The 16,896-nt window shown below is 39.2% G+C and overlaps 5 protein-coding genes across 5 annotated transcripts; 3 read left to right on the forward strand and 2 right to left on the reverse strand.

The window, feature by feature from the left end:
* Window positions 1-2,247: 2,247 nt before the first annotated feature.
* MONOS_68 (putative cathepsin B8 cysteine protease) lies at window positions 2,248-3,297 on the forward strand. The gene has a single exon (XM_067877062.1). The coding sequence runs from the start codon at window positions 2,269-2,271 to the stop codon at window positions 3,115-3,117; it is 849 nt and encodes a 282-aa protein (XP_067733513.1). The 5' UTR covers window positions 2,248-2,268; the 3' UTR covers window positions 3,118-3,297.
* On the reverse strand, window positions 3,211-5,977 carry MONOS_69 (uncharacterized protein; the record flags this gene model as incomplete). Its single annotated transcript, XM_067877174.1, has 1 exon — window positions 3,211-5,977. One exon carries the CDS (start codon window positions 5,975-5,977, stop codon window positions 3,362-3,364), a length of 2,616 nt encoding a protein of 871 aa, XP_067733514.1. The 3' UTR covers window positions 3,211-3,361.
* Window positions 5,978-6,696: 719 nt separating this feature from the next.
* On the forward strand, window positions 6,697-11,488 carry MONOS_70 (Tre-2/Bub2/Cdc16 (TBC) F family protein E). The gene is made up of 2 exons (XM_067877290.1): window positions 6,697-6,810; window positions 6,881-11,488. The coding sequence occupies exons 1-2, from the start codon at window positions 6,749-6,751 to the stop codon at window positions 11,205-11,207; spliced, it is 4,389 nt and encodes a 1,462-aa protein (XP_067733515.1). The 5' UTR covers window positions 6,697-6,748; the 3' UTR covers window positions 11,208-11,488.
* Window positions 11,489-11,539: 51 nt separating this feature from the next.
* On the reverse strand, window positions 11,540-13,715 carry MONOS_71 (hydroxymethylglutaryl-CoA synthase; the record flags this gene model as incomplete). Its single annotated transcript, XM_067877399.1, has 5 exons — window positions 11,540-12,695; window positions 12,829-13,014; window positions 13,143-13,330; window positions 13,416-13,494; window positions 13,557-13,715. 5 exons carry the CDS (start codon window positions 13,713-13,715, stop codon window positions 11,883-11,885), a joined length of 1,425 nt encoding a protein of 474 aa, XP_067733516.1. The 3' UTR covers window positions 11,540-11,882.
* A 1,115-nt stretch (window positions 13,716-14,830) lies between these two features.
* MONOS_72 (uncharacterized protein) lies at window positions 14,831-16,883 on the forward strand (the record flags this gene model as incomplete). Its single annotated transcript, XM_067877510.1, has 5 exons — window positions 14,831-15,103; window positions 15,160-15,219; window positions 15,268-15,327; window positions 15,394-16,180; window positions 16,405-16,883. Exons 1-5 carry the CDS (start codon window positions 15,068-15,070, stop codon window positions 16,881-16,883), a joined length of 1,422 nt encoding a protein of 473 aa, XP_067733517.1. The 5' UTR covers window positions 14,831-15,067.
* Between the last annotated feature and the right edge of the window lie 13 nt (window positions 16,884-16,896).

Consider the following 16,896-nt stretch of genomic DNA (forward strand, 5'->3'; position numbering starts at 1 on the left):
GGTGCTTTAAAGAAAAAATCCTACAAAAAAATTTATCGAGCAAATGGTTTCAATTCATTGTTTTATATTTTTATTTTACTAATTTTTAAATTTTGGCCATCGAATTTCTGTTGAAAAAGCGAAAAGATGATGAAGATATAAAAAAAGTGGACAATCATTGAACCGACAGATTTTTTACCAGACATCCAAAAATAGAACTGGTATAGCCGAAAGCTTCACCAATTGGACATGTTGTGCACACATGCAAAATAGTTTTGAATCCATTTTAAAATTGTTATGATTTGTTCAAACAGCAAAAAGACATCTGCCACAATTAATTTTCAACATCGACGAAACATCAACATCTTTTTTTTAAACACAGCAAGATTACGTAGCATCATCTTCTTCTTCTTATTCATCTTTTATTCTTGAGCCATCCCTTCCATCTTCAACAACCATTTTATTTATGACAAGTGCGGATGGCTGCAGATATATTACTCCAGTGCTGATCCCATTGAAAACAATTCCCAACGAATATGTGACAAAATATTTTCCTTCAGGCATTTTCATTGAAAAATTGTGCATTTTTCATTGATTTTTTGAGATCAAAAAACACGTTGAAAATATATTCATTTTTTGACATTCGTGAAATATTGAAAACCTTTATGTTTTGATTTCAACGATACCTATTTACGAATCTGAAAATATAATTTATTTTGAAATTTGAGAAAGCGAAACAAAGTTATGAGTGAAGCAATTTTTCAATGCCTTGTGCATAAAAAACTGGAAAGTCCATATTTTCCCCCATATAGACTTGAAACAACCTCACATGAGGTTTTTAATTCCAACTGCAAATAAACATCTCACATCAAATCTATTTCTGGAATTATTTAAAAAATATTTTCTAACGGAAATATTGAAAAAAAATAATCAGATTGAAGAAGCATTTCGACATGCAACTCTCATAATGGAAGGAGGAGTTGGCCATTTTCAGGAGGATATAAAGAAAGAATGCAGAGACAGTTTAATTGACTTTATAAAACTTCCATCTTATACATCCCACATCCTCCAACCTAACGATCAATTCATTTTTGCTAATAAAAAGTGTGTTTTTATTTTAAATCAAAGGATTGCGGCATGGTAACTTCAGCATCTGCGAGAAGAGAAGCCTTTGTGAAAGTTCTGAAAAATGGCATACCTGCAGCGAGCTATCCAGAGAAGATATTAGCATCCAGGAGAGAAAGCGGAATGTGGCCAGTGAATAAATAAGGCATACTTAGACACCTTCCAGATTCTCCTCCGGAATGGGCAAAATCCGAAATTGAGTCAAAAAAAGCTTCAGAAAGTGCGTCCTATGGAGCAGTTCACAGAGCTTCTGATGGTCTTGAAAACCTTTTGAAATTAACAACTTTTAATCTTTTTAATTCAACTCAATCTTTCTTCATCATTCTTTTCTTTTTATTCAACTGAATACAGTCGAAACCGGATATAATCACGTTGAATATAATCACATTCGTATATTGTCACATTTTTCGATGCACCGACATTTTTTGCTTGGTTTTCATTCATTTTTCATCGCATATAATCACAGGTCTGAAAATATTTAATCACATTTTTTATTATTATGTGTGATTTTTTCTCTGAAAAATGGATTTTTTTATCAAAAATATCATTTTTGCGCTTTTTCAAAAATGAGCTCAAATAAGTCAAAATAATGTGTATTTGTGACAAAAATTGTTCAAGCAAGTGACAGAAGTATATTTGTGTAAAATTTCCAAAAATAAAATAATCGACACAAAATTCATTATTTCAATAGTTAATTTAAATTTTTTTCTGTGAAAAGCATCATCGTGTATACTCACAATCGGATACAATCACAAAAAGTTGTGGAAAAACAGATGTTATAATGTCCGATTTGGACTGGATGATTCTTTCAGTGTTTTGTTCAACATAATTTTTCTATTTTTTTCACAGAGAAAAAAATTATTTCATCTCTTTTTTTGCATGTAATGCAAGACTCGTTATTATGTGATAATTTAACAAGTTTGGAAAATACAGTAGTTTTTTTTAAAATAAAAATTTGCAGTCTCCAAGTTCTTTTTTCTGGAGTGCAGAATGAAACACTTGTAATATAAGCATTTCGGTTAACCTCTTTGACTCGTCAACAATTTATCAATATTTCCGATAAGCCATCCTCTTTATTATTTTCGAAATCTGAATCAAAATGAGACCATCATTAATATTCACCTGTTATATATATTGGGTGATTAAGATCAATCTTTTTTCGAAATGCTTTATTTTCTAATTGCATCAGTGTTGGCTGAGTCAGTGGTTGATATTGTCAACAACGACCCCTCATCGACTTGGGTTGCTACCGAATATCCACGTGAAATTTTGACGCTTGCGAAGATGACAGCAATGATTTCTCAAATTGGTAACGGATTTGAGGGAGAATGGACCTTTGCCGAAAACGAAAATGCACCAGCTTCCTTTGACTGCAGACAAAAATGGCCAGGCAAAGCAGAGCCAGTTCGAAATCAAGCGTCATGTGGATCTTGCTGGGCTCATGCTGCATCAGAGACCATGGGCTTCAGAATGGGAATTCGAGGATGCTACAAAGGTGTAATGTCTCCTCAGGATCTTGTGTCATGCGAATCAAATAACATGGGGTGCGAAGGTGGATATGCCGATCGAGTTTGGAATTGGATTCAGAAGAAAGGAATCACAACCGAACAATGCCTTCCATATGTTTCTGGCTCAGGACGTGTCCCAACATGCCCATCAAAATGCAAAAATGGATCAAATATTGTGCGCTCATTTGTTTCGTCGTGGGGATCATTCAACTCAAAAACCGTGATGGACGAAGTTGCAAATAATGGACCAGTTTATGCATGCTTTGAAGTGTTTGAAGACTTTTTAAACTACAAGAGTGGAATTTACCAACACAAAACAGGAAAATCCAAAGGATGGCATCATGTTATGTTGATGGGATGGGGAACAGAAAATGGAGTGCCATACTGGCTCCTTCAGAACTCATGGGGATCAGGATGGGGAGAAAAGGGCTTCTTCAGAATTAGAAGAGGAACAAACGATTGCCACATTGATGAAATATTTTATTCTGGACTTCCAAAATGCTAAGATGTTTTAATGATTGTTCAGAAACATATTTATAAATCTGAATTATTTCCTTTTTTGTTTGAAATTGTTGTTCCATATATGGAGAGTGTTACATTTTTATTTATTTTTTATTTTATTTTTTTTTATTCGTCACATTTAGAGAAAAAAAAAAAATAATAAGAATAAATGGAGTTGTAATGATTGCTTTTTTCACTTTTCAGCATTTTTTGCCAATAAAAAATTAATATAACAAGAAACAAACAATTTAATTCGAGCAAATGACATTTTGCTTTTGGTTTAATGCTTTCTCAGTGAATTTTTCTGAGTTAAACTTTCCAGAAAGCTGCAGTTGTTCGCTTTGCGAAGATGCAGCGGAGCAATCTGCTGATAGAGAAGAAGGTGAGCAAGTCTTCAAAGGAGACTCGCTCGCTTGGGCTCGAGGGCCAATTACTGAGATATCTTCATCAACATTGTCATTATTCCCGGATTTGCTCTGGTCCTTCAAGTCACTTGCACCATTTTCTTCATTCTGCTCCAAAATCACCTCCATTTCATCTTCTCCATCTGCCTCACGTGAACTATGGGCATCTTCCCCTTCGTCATCTTCTTCCTCTTTCTCACCGCATTGCTGCATTTGATGCATCTGTTGTTGGTCGCTGGATTTCTCTTCTCTGTTCATTCCTTCAATCCACTTTGCGTTTTGCTGCTCCACTGCTTGCAAGCACGCTCCTTCCATCGAAGTGAAGTATCTTGTCTTCTTCTGCTCGACCCTGCCCTGCCTGCTTTCTGTGCTGTTCCCTCCAAAGCTGTCTTCATTCACCACCTCGTCCTCTTCCAGCAGCATCGAGGGAGTGATGCGAGGACGTGACAGCGTCGGAGCAAGATGAGGAAATCTGGGCCTCTGCAGAAGCGGATTCTGGTTGGACACAGTCTCGAAGAGCGTGGCAGCAGATATGGACTGAGGGAATATCATCGAAGAAATTGAAGAAGAAGAAGAAGAAGAAGAAGAAGAAGAAGAAGAAGAAGAAGAAGAAGAAGGGGAAGAAGAAGAAGAAGAGGAAGAAGAAGATAGCTTCGAATCGAAAGATTCAATATCAGAATTTTGTTTGCTGATTGAAGGCAGATCGGGATTGCTCAGCAGTCGAGCTGTGTCGCTGTCTTCTTGCTCTGAAGAGTTGCTGCTGCTGAAAGACGGAGCTGGCTCAGACGAAGAAGATGCAGCCGAGCCAGAAAAAGAGCTAAAGAGCAAATCCGATGTTGGAAATGCATCACATTTCTCATCCTGTTTGCCTTCATGCGACTCGCTCCATGATTCGTTTTTGCTTGTTCTGCAATCTGTTTGCTGACTATCTGTGGCTGCTGTGTCCGAAGATGTGGGAGAAACAGACTGGAGAATCTCCTGCAGCTTGTGATCTTCTTCCACAGAAAGAGGTGATAACGCGATTCGTCTGTGGCTGAGTGACTGCCCAAGCATTCCAGCAGACTCCACAATGGCAGATGAGAAAGACGTTTCAAGAGCAGAATTGGTGTCTGCCTGCGAAGAGGAGCACAACGAGACTGAAGGGCAACGCATGTGCATTGACGAGCAAGTCGAAGATGCAGATACAGATGCAGATGCTGAGGAGGACACAGAAGAAGAAGAAGATGATGATGATGAAGAAGATGAAGTCATGCAACCTTTTGCTTTTTCGTTTTTGTTTGAAAGACCTGATCTTTCAGGCACTCTTGCTGACTTCACCAGCTTCTTGATGCTCTCCACCAGTGCTTTCTCGTCCACCTCCAATGAAGAGATCACTTTGCCGCTTGCTGCAAGTTCCTCTGGATCTGCACTAACTGCAGCCACTGCTTCGTGTGCAGGCACCTTCCCAAACGAGAACACACTCGTGTCGACCATCCACAGAAGCAGAAGCGATGCAAACAGAAGAAGCAGAAGAACCAGCAGAAACAGAGAAGAAAATGCCAGCGAAGGCGGGCGCAGAGCAGTCGCCACAGAAAACACAGAAAATGCTAAATTAGATGAGGCACGAGCGAACTGCAGATATGCCATAGGCGAATAGTGGCATGTCTCTAATGCGAGCCAGAACATGTTCACATCAATGCCACTCAGACTGAAACCGTAGCACGCATGTGTCAAACAGAATAATATGATTTTGACAACAGGCAATGCAGATGAAGAAGAAGGAGAAGCAAATATTTCCAAGTTTGGAGAAAGAGGCACGTCAGAAGATGTCGATGTGAGAGAGATAATTGAAGTGATACCCAAAGTTGCAGTAGACAAAACTAAATAACCCAAAATTGTTGCTGTGTTTATGAAAAGCGATGTTCGCTTCGAAAACTTGTCAACGAACATCCCAAATAGATATGAGCCCAAAATCGACAGAAGCCCACCAAGTGCAAACCCAATTCCGCTCCACACTTTTCCTTCATCTGGAGACAGCTGTTTTGTAAGAATGTTGACGAGGAATGAGTTCATGCATCGGCACAAGCTCAAAAACAGTACAACACTGTACGAAGATTTCACTTTTGCGATCTTCCAGATCTCGGTGAAATACAACTTTGCACTCATCTTTGGCTTGTTAGACGATTTTGTTGAGACAACCAGCATTAGCGCACATCCGATAATCCCAAAGATAGAAAAAACAGTAACAACAACAATGCTTGAGCATCCAACAGCAAATAGAACTGAGCCAAGCATATTTCCGAAAGGAGCGCTTATGTAGAAAATTGAGTAAAACAACCCTGTCATTTTGCCTCTTGTTTCCGGTTTCGTTGCTGTTTGCATATGACTACTCCATCCAAACCAAAGCATTTGATTTGATATTGCATTTAACGCTACTCCAAAAAATAAAAGTACAAGGGAAGTGGCTGTTGTTTCTTCCATTCCCCTCAAAATAATTAAAACAACCAAAACAAGCACAACAAAAAATAAACTTAAAAAAGACGCTAATCTTAAAGCCACAGAAACACCAATTAGTTGCTGAACCAGAGGAGAAACGAGAGAATAAAGACACAACATTATTCCTTGAAAAGTGTAAATCATTGAAGAATATTTCGGAAAAAGAGATGCCATATTGTTCATTGAAGTTTGTGAAGCTACACTCAAACAGCAAAATGCTAACCCAAGAATAATAATTGAAGTTGTTTCTTTTTGAAGCCAACTTTCCTTTTTCATTGACTCAGCTTGCATTGTAGGTGACTCATGATATTGAGTTTCATCATCTTGAGTCTGCATTTAAATTTAAAATTCACAAAAAGATAAGAAGAATCAGAAAGTGGATTCTTTTAATATGCTCAAAAACTTACGAAGTCAAAATTTATCTGCGAATACAAATGTTGTAGCACAAGTAATTACAAATTGCAAATAAAAAGAAAAGTTTACAGCTTGCATGAAATTAGAAATGCTATTTATATTGCTCTAAAAAATTATCATTTCCCACAAGCGTCCATTTCTTTCTAGCAAATTCAAAAACGTTAATTGTGATAAAAAATTATGCAACAAAACATATTTGTGAAACAATATCGAAAGTATTTTTTTAAATGTTTTTGAAAGAGCAAACAAAATTAAAAACGATAATTAAACAAAAGTAACCTTTATTAATACTTCAAATAACTATTTATTGATTTTTTCTGTGTTCTGTGGTTTATCAATTTCATGAGCATGAACTGCGAGCAGAAAAATATTAAAAGCGAGAAAAATTTATCTGAAATTGCACAGTTATACCATCTTTTATTTGATATTCTTGAAATGTATTTTTAACTTTTGTTTTTGTTTGATACTTTGTAGATACGAATTTGAAGTACTATTTGGTGAACTTGGAGTTCAATGCGGTGAAAAGGCAAGACAAAGAGCAGTTAACTGTGGGCTGAAAGATTGTTTAATTAGGAGCATTTGTTGGAGATTTTTCTTTGGAGCTCTTAGTGGAGAACCAACAGAAGAATGGATTCATCAATTAAATCATTCAAGAAAGCATTATGAAGAATTAAAGCAAAAACTTATTGTTGATCCCCACAAAAGCAATGTTAGTGATCTTGAACACGATAATCCTTTAAGTACCGACGTAGATTCCGCGTGGGGCAAATTTTTTGTAAATAAAAAATACGAAGAACAACTTTCATTGGATTTAACACGTTTATTTCCTGAAGTTCCATTCTTTCATCATCGAGAAGTGATTGAGACAATGAGAACAGTTTTACTGGTTTGGGTTCGCTCTCATCCTGAATTGAAATATATGCAAGGGATGCATGAGATCCTTGGAGGGTTGTACTATGTGTTTGCCCAAAGCAACTGCCGAAGCGAACATCCATTGTCCGAAGCAGAGCTTCTTGCGAGATATCCCTTATCACAAACAGAATCATCGCCAAATACCCAAGCAAAGAGCCCAACGCATATGTACCAACAAAACGAACCAATAGCATTCCGAAGAGGAAGGATAGCTCCAGTTGTGTTGATTGATGCCATCACCGATCCACATTATCTGGAGCACGACCTGTACACCTGTTTCACACTGCTAATTCCCCGACTCAGTCGATGGTACTTTGAGCGGTGGATGCAGCCTGATGTACTGGCACAGAAAGCGAAAGAAAAAGAACTGGCTGAAGCTTCAAAAGCTGGATCTTCTCCAATTCTAGCCCCATCTACTGAAGCTCAGGTGAATGCTGGCCAATCCCCAGTACCTTCGACAAGCCCTGCTCACTCAACCACTTCATCTGTTGCTGCCTCTCCGATATCTTCTTCTGTAATGCAAATATCCAAATCTCCATCTCCCTCACCATCCCCTTCAGCTGCATACACTCATCATTCTGAAAGCAGGCAGTCACCATACACTTCCTCTTCATCCCCTTCGTCTTCCTCCTCTTCTTCTTATTCTCCTCATTCATCCTCACTCCCACAGACCGAGCCGATGCTTGCCTCGTCCTCGCGTGAGGTGATGCGTCTGCTGTCGCTGAAGGACCCTCTGCTGTTCTCCCACCTGAGCAGCCTGGGTGTGGAGCCGCATCTCTTCCTGATGCAGTGGATGCGCCTGCTGTTCCTGCGCGAGTTCGGCCTCGACGACGGACTGCGGCTATGGGACGCGTTGTTTGCGTGCGGCGACTCGCTGCGGCTGATGGAGTGGGTGGCGGTGTCGATGATGCGCTCCATCCGCGGCCAGCTGATGGCGATGGACGACCAGCTGAAGATGTTCCGCGTGCTGAAGGCGTTCCCGCCGGCTGTCGACGTCGACGCCTACGTGCTCGACGGGTACAGGCTCTGCTTCCCGACACGCCCAATGCCCCCGTTCATTTCAATCAGGCAGGAAGAGGCAAAGCCCAAAGAAATGCCAGTTGCATCCCCTTCTCATTTTGCACCAGGCTCTGCCAATTCGTCTGAGGCTTCTCTTGCTGTTCAGATGGGGAGGCGCGATGTGATTGGAGCTGGCGTCGACGAGTCGGTTTTGAAAGAGCTGTCAGTTGGCGGCGGGTGGGGCAGTGTCACTCCCGCGCCTTTCCCTTCGCCGTCGGAGGTGACTTGCTTCACAGAACCTACAACCAACCAGCATCAGCACCCGACAATCAAAACACACCCGCCCATTGTGACGTCTGACGATTACAGGAGACTTGGAGGAGCTTCTCGCTTGCCATATTCTCCTTCGCCTGCTCGCTCACAGTTTCCACAGCAAGCACACCAAAATCCAACTGTTATTGCACCCTCACCACCAACCACTGCTCCACCAACATATTCACCTTCTGCACCAAGCAAGATCGAATCGTTTATCCCTCGTCGTGTCGTCGATGCACCCGCTGGATCTGCGCCTCCTCCAAATACTGCTGCTTCTCATCCACCTCAAATGCATCCACAGGCAATGCCTCCTCCTTATTCACATAACTCCTCTTTTCTCCGATCACCGCAGCCTCCTTTCAATGGCCAGGCTCCCACACAGATGCAATCCAAGCCTCGTCCTATGAATGGAGCTCCGCCAAACATCAGCGGCCAGTTTCAGCGGACAAAGCGCTCTCCTTTCCCCACACGAACCATCTCAGCTTCAACGCTGTCTCAGATGGCTCCGTCCACCATGCTGACTTCTCTTTCCTCTCCGTCTGCATCTCCTGTTGTGCACATGCAGGAGAAGATGACGATGCTCAAACCGGAAACGCTGCCGTTTGAGTCGTCATCATCTTCGCCTGCTGACGATCCATTCTCAAACAACTCTGCCGTTTCTGTGGCGTTTGAAGAGGTGCAAAGGTTGTCTGTTTTGAATGGAGTTGATTTAAAGATACCTACTTTTTGTGCGTTGGAGCGGCAGATTGTGAGGGAGGAGGAAGAAAGAGAGAAATTAAGCCAAAGAGTGATGATGGTGAAGCGAATGTTGATGGGATTGCTGGCAATGTCAGGCGTAGAAAACCAAGGTGAATCTTATGATGAACGTGAAGAAAGTCATGAGAATGAAGAAGAGAATGAAAAAGGAAGCAGAAAAGAAAAGAAAAGAGGAGAAAGAACGAAAGAGAGTTCGAATGAAGCGAAAGCGAAAGCGAAAGAGAGAATGAAAGAATGTGTGGTGCAGCTTCAGAGTGTGGAGGATGTGCTGATGAAGCGGAGCAGGCGGATGATACGTCCGCCTTCATTTGACTTGGTGTGGGATGAAAACGAGGATGACGAAGGAGTCAGCGGAGATAATGAAAAGAATGAGAGAGAAATAAAGAATGTGAATGAATTATCTTTGGAAGCTGAAGAGAAGAAAGAGCAAGCATTGAAGGAAAGCGTAGAAGAAGGGAGCTCTGAAAAGAATGAAGGAGAAGAAGTTAAAAAAGAGGAAGGTGAGGAAACATCTGACAAAAAAGATAGTTGCGAAGATTCTGCAATAAATGCCACAGATCACGTCGTATCAACAAGCATTGACAATAAAACTGCAATTTCCACAAAGCCACCATCATCTAAAACAGAAGACAGTTCCGAAGCTCAAAACATTGCGTCGTCAATCAAGCAGAGTCTTCTAAAGGCGTCTCGGAGGAGATGGAGGGCTGCCTGTTGTGAGCTTCCAGTGCATCTTCAGGTGATCCGCAGACACAAGCGGATGCTCCGAAGACAGCAGAAGAAGCAGCAGAAAGAAGAGGCGAATATTGGAAGATATGAAAGAATGAGTGGTTCAAACGATAGAGAAAGCATCGATTTCTGGGAAGCGATCAAGCGGAAGGAGCTGGACAACGAAAAGAAGAAGGAGAGGATCAGGAAAATTGTGGCGCAGGCAGCCGAGCGAGTGCAGATTCTGAAGCAGAAAGAGCTTGAAAGAGAGAAAAACGGTAAAGAAATGGAGAGTGAGAGAGAATCCTTTGATGAGCAGAAGGAAAGAGAAGCGATTGAAGCAAAGTTGTTTCCGAAGGTGGAAGAGCAAGAAACAACAAGAATGACATCGACCTCTCTTTATTCTGTTGTCAGTGTGCCTTCAAAACAAGCAAGTGCTTCGGAAACATCGAGCTCTCAAACACTGGATGATGTTCATTCACATTTATCTTTGAATTCATCATCATCATCAACAACATCTTCTTCTTCTGGAAGAATTGCCTCGTTCTTTGAATGTGTTGCTGGAGGAATTGAAAAAGAGAAAGAAGAGAGGGAAAAGTCTCCGACCATTTTCGATGTGATTCTTACAAGCAGAAACAAAAGCTATGAAGCGGACGAAGACATTTCAGATGAGAGCAAAGATGAGGATGAAGACGAGGAAGAGGAGGAGCTCAAATCCAAAAATATGGAAAAATCTAAAGGAAACAAAGAAGGAGAAAAGCTTGGAGAAGCAGATCCTTCAGGAAACAATGCTGATTTAAACGCAGAAAAAGACAAACAAACAGCTCCATCATCGCAGCCAACACTGAAAAACAAAAGCCAAAGCGAAGAAGATTACAGCAGCGCCATTCTGGCACACCCTAAAAAGGCTGTTGTTCTATCTTCTCCGCTTCAGCTGTTGGAGTCTGCGATGGAAGAAGACGATCTCAAACACAACACAATCAGTCCTGTGCTGGAGGAAAAGGCACCAGAAGTGTTGAAAGACACAAAGACGTCAGCTTCTGAAGACGAAGAACTATTTCAAAACGATGACAATGATTTTGCTCTTCTTCTTGAGGGAAACAAAACTTCTTGAAATTCTGAAATCTAATGCTGTTCATCTCTGTTGGTATCTCTTTTTGCTAAGATTTGTTGATCGATGAATTTTAGTATTTCTCTATATCTTTTTTATTTAAGTATTCATCGTGTTATACAAAGGTGCAGCTTTTGGTTGTTTGAATAAGATTTTTTGTTTCGGTTTTTTCGTTTCAACCCATTTCACCTTTTTGTAACTTTTCACTTCTTTTCTTGCATTTCATTTGGATTGAGTGTTTCTCCAACGCCTTCAATCAAAAAATATGAAGGGAGTCCTACTGCTTTCTTATAAATGTTTTATCCAGTTTTCATTGGATTTGCCAGGGCCCATTGTTCAAATTGCTTTCTTGTTTCAAAACAGTGCTTCTTTAAAAAGAGTGTTAAATTATAAAAATTCGCTAATACAACAAAATGAGAGGGGCATGAAAGAGAGGAGGTAAATGAACAAAAAGCAGATGTGGTGAATCGCTCATGAAAAGATGAAGACTTTTAAAAAATATGAAAACAAAACATAAATTAAAATGTAAGACAAAACAATTATAAATAAAATCATTCTTATTTCCAACTCAAGACATTCTAAATTTATCACTTTCACTTTGCAAATTCATTCATTCACTAAAAATGAATTTTTGTTCTATTCTCTTTGGATTGTTTTTTTTATTTCTTCAATAAACAATTATTCAGATCCATCGTATTCTTCGTAGATTCGTCTTCTGTCATCAGTGATTTCCTTCAAATAAAACACCCCCTTTGAAAAGTATTTGTTCCAATTTGGTTCAAAACAGACGTTTGCCACATTCGCATCTTGCGAAGTTGTGCTCCACCCAGCTTTGTTGTAATACTTCTCACGTGAAGCCACAGCTGCTTTGAAGTCTGCAAGCTCCATCTCTTTCCTGTTTGCCAGAAGTTCATCGATGTGCGCCATTGACTGCAATAAAGAGTGAATAGTAAATGAATGGTTGCATTCTGGAAATGAATCAATATAATATGAGAGGGAAGGAGTTGATGGTTGAACAGAAGAAGAAGAAGATGATGATGAAGGCAAGTCTGTATTCACTGAACAATGTGAAGCAGATTCTGAAGTTGAGATCGACGGCTTCCCAGACAATCCAGCCTTCTCATTTACACGAATTGTCCACAGGGCGCTGACAAAGCCAGAGCCATATGAATAGCAGAGAACCCTCTTCATCATCCTCTTTTCAAGCTCAAGTTCCTTTTCATCATCATCGCTTGTTCTGCTTTCCTTTGAAGCATCTTCTCTCAGCTTTGTCAGAGAATTCTCAATCTCCATCTGTTTGTGCAGAAGCGAGGCAAGTGCAAAGAATACTGATGCAGTGTATGAATTTCCTGTCTTTTTCGGAAGAAACGCAGATGGCATCACTTTCTCTTCGAATTCTGCGTCTTTCCGTTTCAGCACAGCTCTTGAAGCAACTTTGTATTCGTTGCTTTTTAATGTGTCGCTGAGACTCATTCCATCGCAGCAGGAAAACTGAGGAATATGAAATGTGACAAAATGATTCAGAAAATAAAAAGAATAAGCAAAGCAAAGAATAGTCATTTGCAGTTAAACAAAAAATATCATTTAAACATTTTCAATTGAGATAAATCAAAGAGATTCATACTTCATCCCATTTGAGCTCTTTGCTGAAAGGCATTCCAGAATCAATCGAGTGCCCAGATTGTGTCTGAAGCTGTATTTGAGAGTGCCTCTCCAAGAAAAGCAACCTTGAATAAGCTTTCTTCACCATCCCATGATACGGACTATGGAATAAGAAATGACTGAATTGAGACAAGCTAAAAGGTGGTGGCTAAGAATAGTATTAAAGTTAGATCAAATTAAATTTATGAGTTTGAAGCATGCACAAAATGAAAGAAATACAAAGAAAATATATTTTTTAACTCAAATTGATTAAGAATTTCTGTAAGTGCATCACACCTCTTTTTCACCTATTTTCTTGCAATGCATTCTCAATTCTTGAGTCTTCTGCTGCATGTTCTCGAAGCACAGGTCCAAGCCACGAAGATAACAGTTTAGAGAAAGAGGACCATTCACAACAGGATATTCATGAGAAGAGTCCGGCTTCCAAAAATCAAATTCGTCATCACATGCAAATGATCTTAATCCTTATATAAAATGAAATACCATCAAAAAAATTCAGTTTTTTTGTTTATTTGCAATCGTTTTCTCAAAATATTCCAAACAGCACACTCTCAATAACAAGTGGAGCATTCGGAGTGATTAGCATCGCCGCAGCTCCTGCTCCTCCAGTTGGCTGCGCGGATTCAGACTATTTTGCAATGTTTCAAAGTGAGTTACATTCACATATTCAAAAAGAGAAAAGTTGCATACTGGTCCTCCATACAAAGCAACATCTGTTGCCACTGCAATTGCATAGCCTCCGTGAATTGTAACATGGTCAACAGCGTTAAAAAGTGTTTCTGTTCCTCCGAAGCATGCGTTTGTTGAGTCCAGACCTCTGATATTCGGATTTCCATCAAATAATCTCATCAAAAAAGTTTTTATTGATTTCGAATGATCCACTCCCTGAAATTTTCTTATTAATAAATGCTCCAAAAGAAACTTCATACGCTTTCTGTGCCCACTCCTAAATAATTGATTGCTTTCGGATCCACTTTTGTCTTTTGCAGGAGTCGTTTTGTAACAGTTAATGCAAAAGACACTGCATCTTCTTTTTCATCTGATTTTTGCAACGTTACAAAGGACAAAATGTTTTATTGTTATGGTATTTAATAACAAAAATCAATTGCATGAATCAAGAGAAATTTTATTATTACTTCAAAAAACCTGTAAAGCACATTCGTTCTTGACCTAAACCTTTTGTAAACTTGCCCTTATCTTCGGGCATTATTTCAAATTTCTGCATATCAATACATCGCTGGGGAAAATATAATTCTAGTGCAGAAATTCCAACATTTGGAAAGAATGAATTATCAATCATTTTTTGTTGGGATGGATCAATCAAAATATCACTTAAAGTATTCTCTTCGAATAATCACTTACAGAGAAAAAACATGGTCTCAAGAAGAGTCTATCAAAAATATTGCAAATGAACAACATTTGACTTCTGAATGATTTTTTTGAAATCAAATATTTGTGCAAACAATTATTTATTGCTTCTGAGAACAAAACTGAAATTTTCAAAATTGTTGTAAATTGCATGTTAAGAAATGGATATGCAAAAAAATTCAATGCATACCCTTTTTATGAAAAAAAATTAAGCAAGGAAACAACAACAACAACATCAACAAAAAAAAAAAAAAAAAAAAAAAAAAACCACATATTGAAATGCCAGGAATATTCTCAATCCGTTTCGCAACGAAGAAAAATTATTCGTGGCTTTGATAATGTGTTCAAAAAAGTTATCTTTATTGATCAAAGTAATTATTTGAGTAATTTGATTTTTTTTTGTTTTAAAAATAGAAGGTTTGAAAGGCATTTATTTAATGATTTGAAAGAATTTTTTATTCTTTTATTTTTGTAGTGTTTCTGAATGCTTGTTGGACCCCAAGCTCCTAAATTATCAAAAACATTGAGTATTATATTTTTCGTCCTCATTGGCATTGTTGGAGCCGTTGGACTGTTTTTATTTATTGCCCCTCTTGTGGTCATTATATCTACTCATGATGGAAACTTCATGTTTATCCTTCTTTTGATAGTTGGTGTTGTGTTGTGTCTATTTTGTGCATTGGGTGTATTGTCCATTGTAACAGATTTTGATATATTTCCGAGAATTGTTTGCGTCATTCGCTTCTAACAGTTTAACTAAATTTGCGCTTTGATAGTTTTTCTTTGGTTCACTTATAGCTGCTCTTGTTCTTTTTATCCTATCCACAATCTTCATGTCTGACACTGGCCTTGTAAAATCTATTGTGGATGTTTGCATATGCCTGCAATTACCTTTGCTTTCTAATCATTTGCATCACATTTTTAGGCTTCAAAAAGACAATTTGCTTGCCCCGATGCAAACCCAAAAATCTGTTCTTTCTTGGATGTATGTGGTAATTTTAAATTTGTAATTTGTTTTATTTTTCTGAATTAGCTCGTCGGAGATTTTCTCATAGGGGTTGGGATTGTTGGGTTCGTCTGCAGTTTTATATTCGTATGCTAATAATTTTAAACAAATTTTGAAACTTTCGTTTCATTTGCAAATTCGATTTTTTTAAAGTTAATAACAACAGCAATCGAATTTAAATTGCTTGGGATGAGGCGCGTTGCGACGTCTTCCGTTTTTGTTGGCTCATTTGTATTACTTGTTATTGGGGTTCTGATATTCATTTTGTCAATAGTTCTGATGGGTGCGAAGTTCAAAGCTGTCTCAGCGATTTTGGTGATTATCAGCATTGCTGGGGTTGCAGTGTTTGTTGTGGGGCTGTTCGGTTTATATGGTGTCTACAAAAAGACGATCAAGAAGATCATGTTTTTGCTGGGGATTATTTGGTGTGCTGTTGGGGGTGTGATGCTGATAGTCGGGATCATCGGGTTTGTGATGACCGATACTGCCTCTCGCGTCGTGTCTGATGCCTCCATCAAGCAAATCTGTGGGATCAAAGTGACGCGCCCGGAGAACAAGAGTGCCGAGTTCAGCGAGATGGACCAGACGAAGGCCGATTTGTGCTGCCGATTTTTGTCGCTCAACATGACCGAGGATTTGCGGTGCCTGCCGAGCGAGACACCAGAAAGCGTGTACAACATGTTCAAGACGGTTGTGTCGGGGCTGGTGTTTCCAGTGTGCACGATCGCGTTCTACGTGTCGCTGTTCATCCTGTGGATGGGCTTCTGTGCGTTTGTGATGATGGCGAAAGGGAACGAGTGGCGGATCCAGGACATGCAGGAGGCGATGATGAAGAAGGGAGGGCTTTTGACAGACGAAGACCTGAAGAAGCTGGGCAAGTCGAGAAAGGAGATGCTGGCATACATGCCAACAAGAGGAGGGAAGAGCCTGTATTGCTTTGGTGTGTTGATGTTCAAGTATAGTTTTTTTAAGTTTTGGGAAAAAAATATTCATTTTTTTCAGTTTTCGTATGTTATTGTTAAAAATTTAATACATTCAATAACCAACTTTTTTTACTTTTAACAATTAATTCCTCATTACTTTAATTATTCTTTTATTTGGTATTTCATTCATTCATTCTTTCTTTTTATAAACAAATTATATCATTTCTCCACTTATAAACAGATCATCTTGCTCGTATTGATCCAAAAGCAGAGATTGCACCGCGGCAAAAGTCACCCAGTGCTATTGAGAAGCCTCTTCCAGGACTGAAAAAGAAGCGAAAGAAGAACAAGGACGAAGACAACGATGATGATGACAACGACAATGAAGAAGGAGAGGACAATGAAAATGACGAAGAGAAAGAGGAGGGTGATGATGATGATGATGAGGATGATGGAGATGAATCGAAAGAGAAGAAAGAGAAGAAAGGGAAAAAGGAAAAGAAGGAGAAAAAGGATGAAAAAGATGAGAGTAAAGAAGGCAAAGACAATGAAGCAAATGCAGAAAGTTCATCTTCCAGTGATCAATCTTCATCCTCTTCATCATCATCTTCTTCTTCTTCTTCTTCGGTTGATAATCCATTGGGAGAGAATGCAGAAGAGGAAGAGGACAAAGAACCCAATCCAGCTGCATTTGGAATAGCCGCAATGACATACTTTTAACATTACTGCTGAA

This window comes from Monocercomonoides exilis (assembly GCF_001643675.1).
Source record: "Monocercomonoides exilis strain PA203 chromosome Unknown scaffold7-2047599, whole genome shotgun sequence".
In the NCBI taxonomy this organism is placed as follows: Eukaryota; Preaxostyla; order Oxymonadida; family Polymastigidae; genus Monocercomonoides; species Monocercomonoides exilis.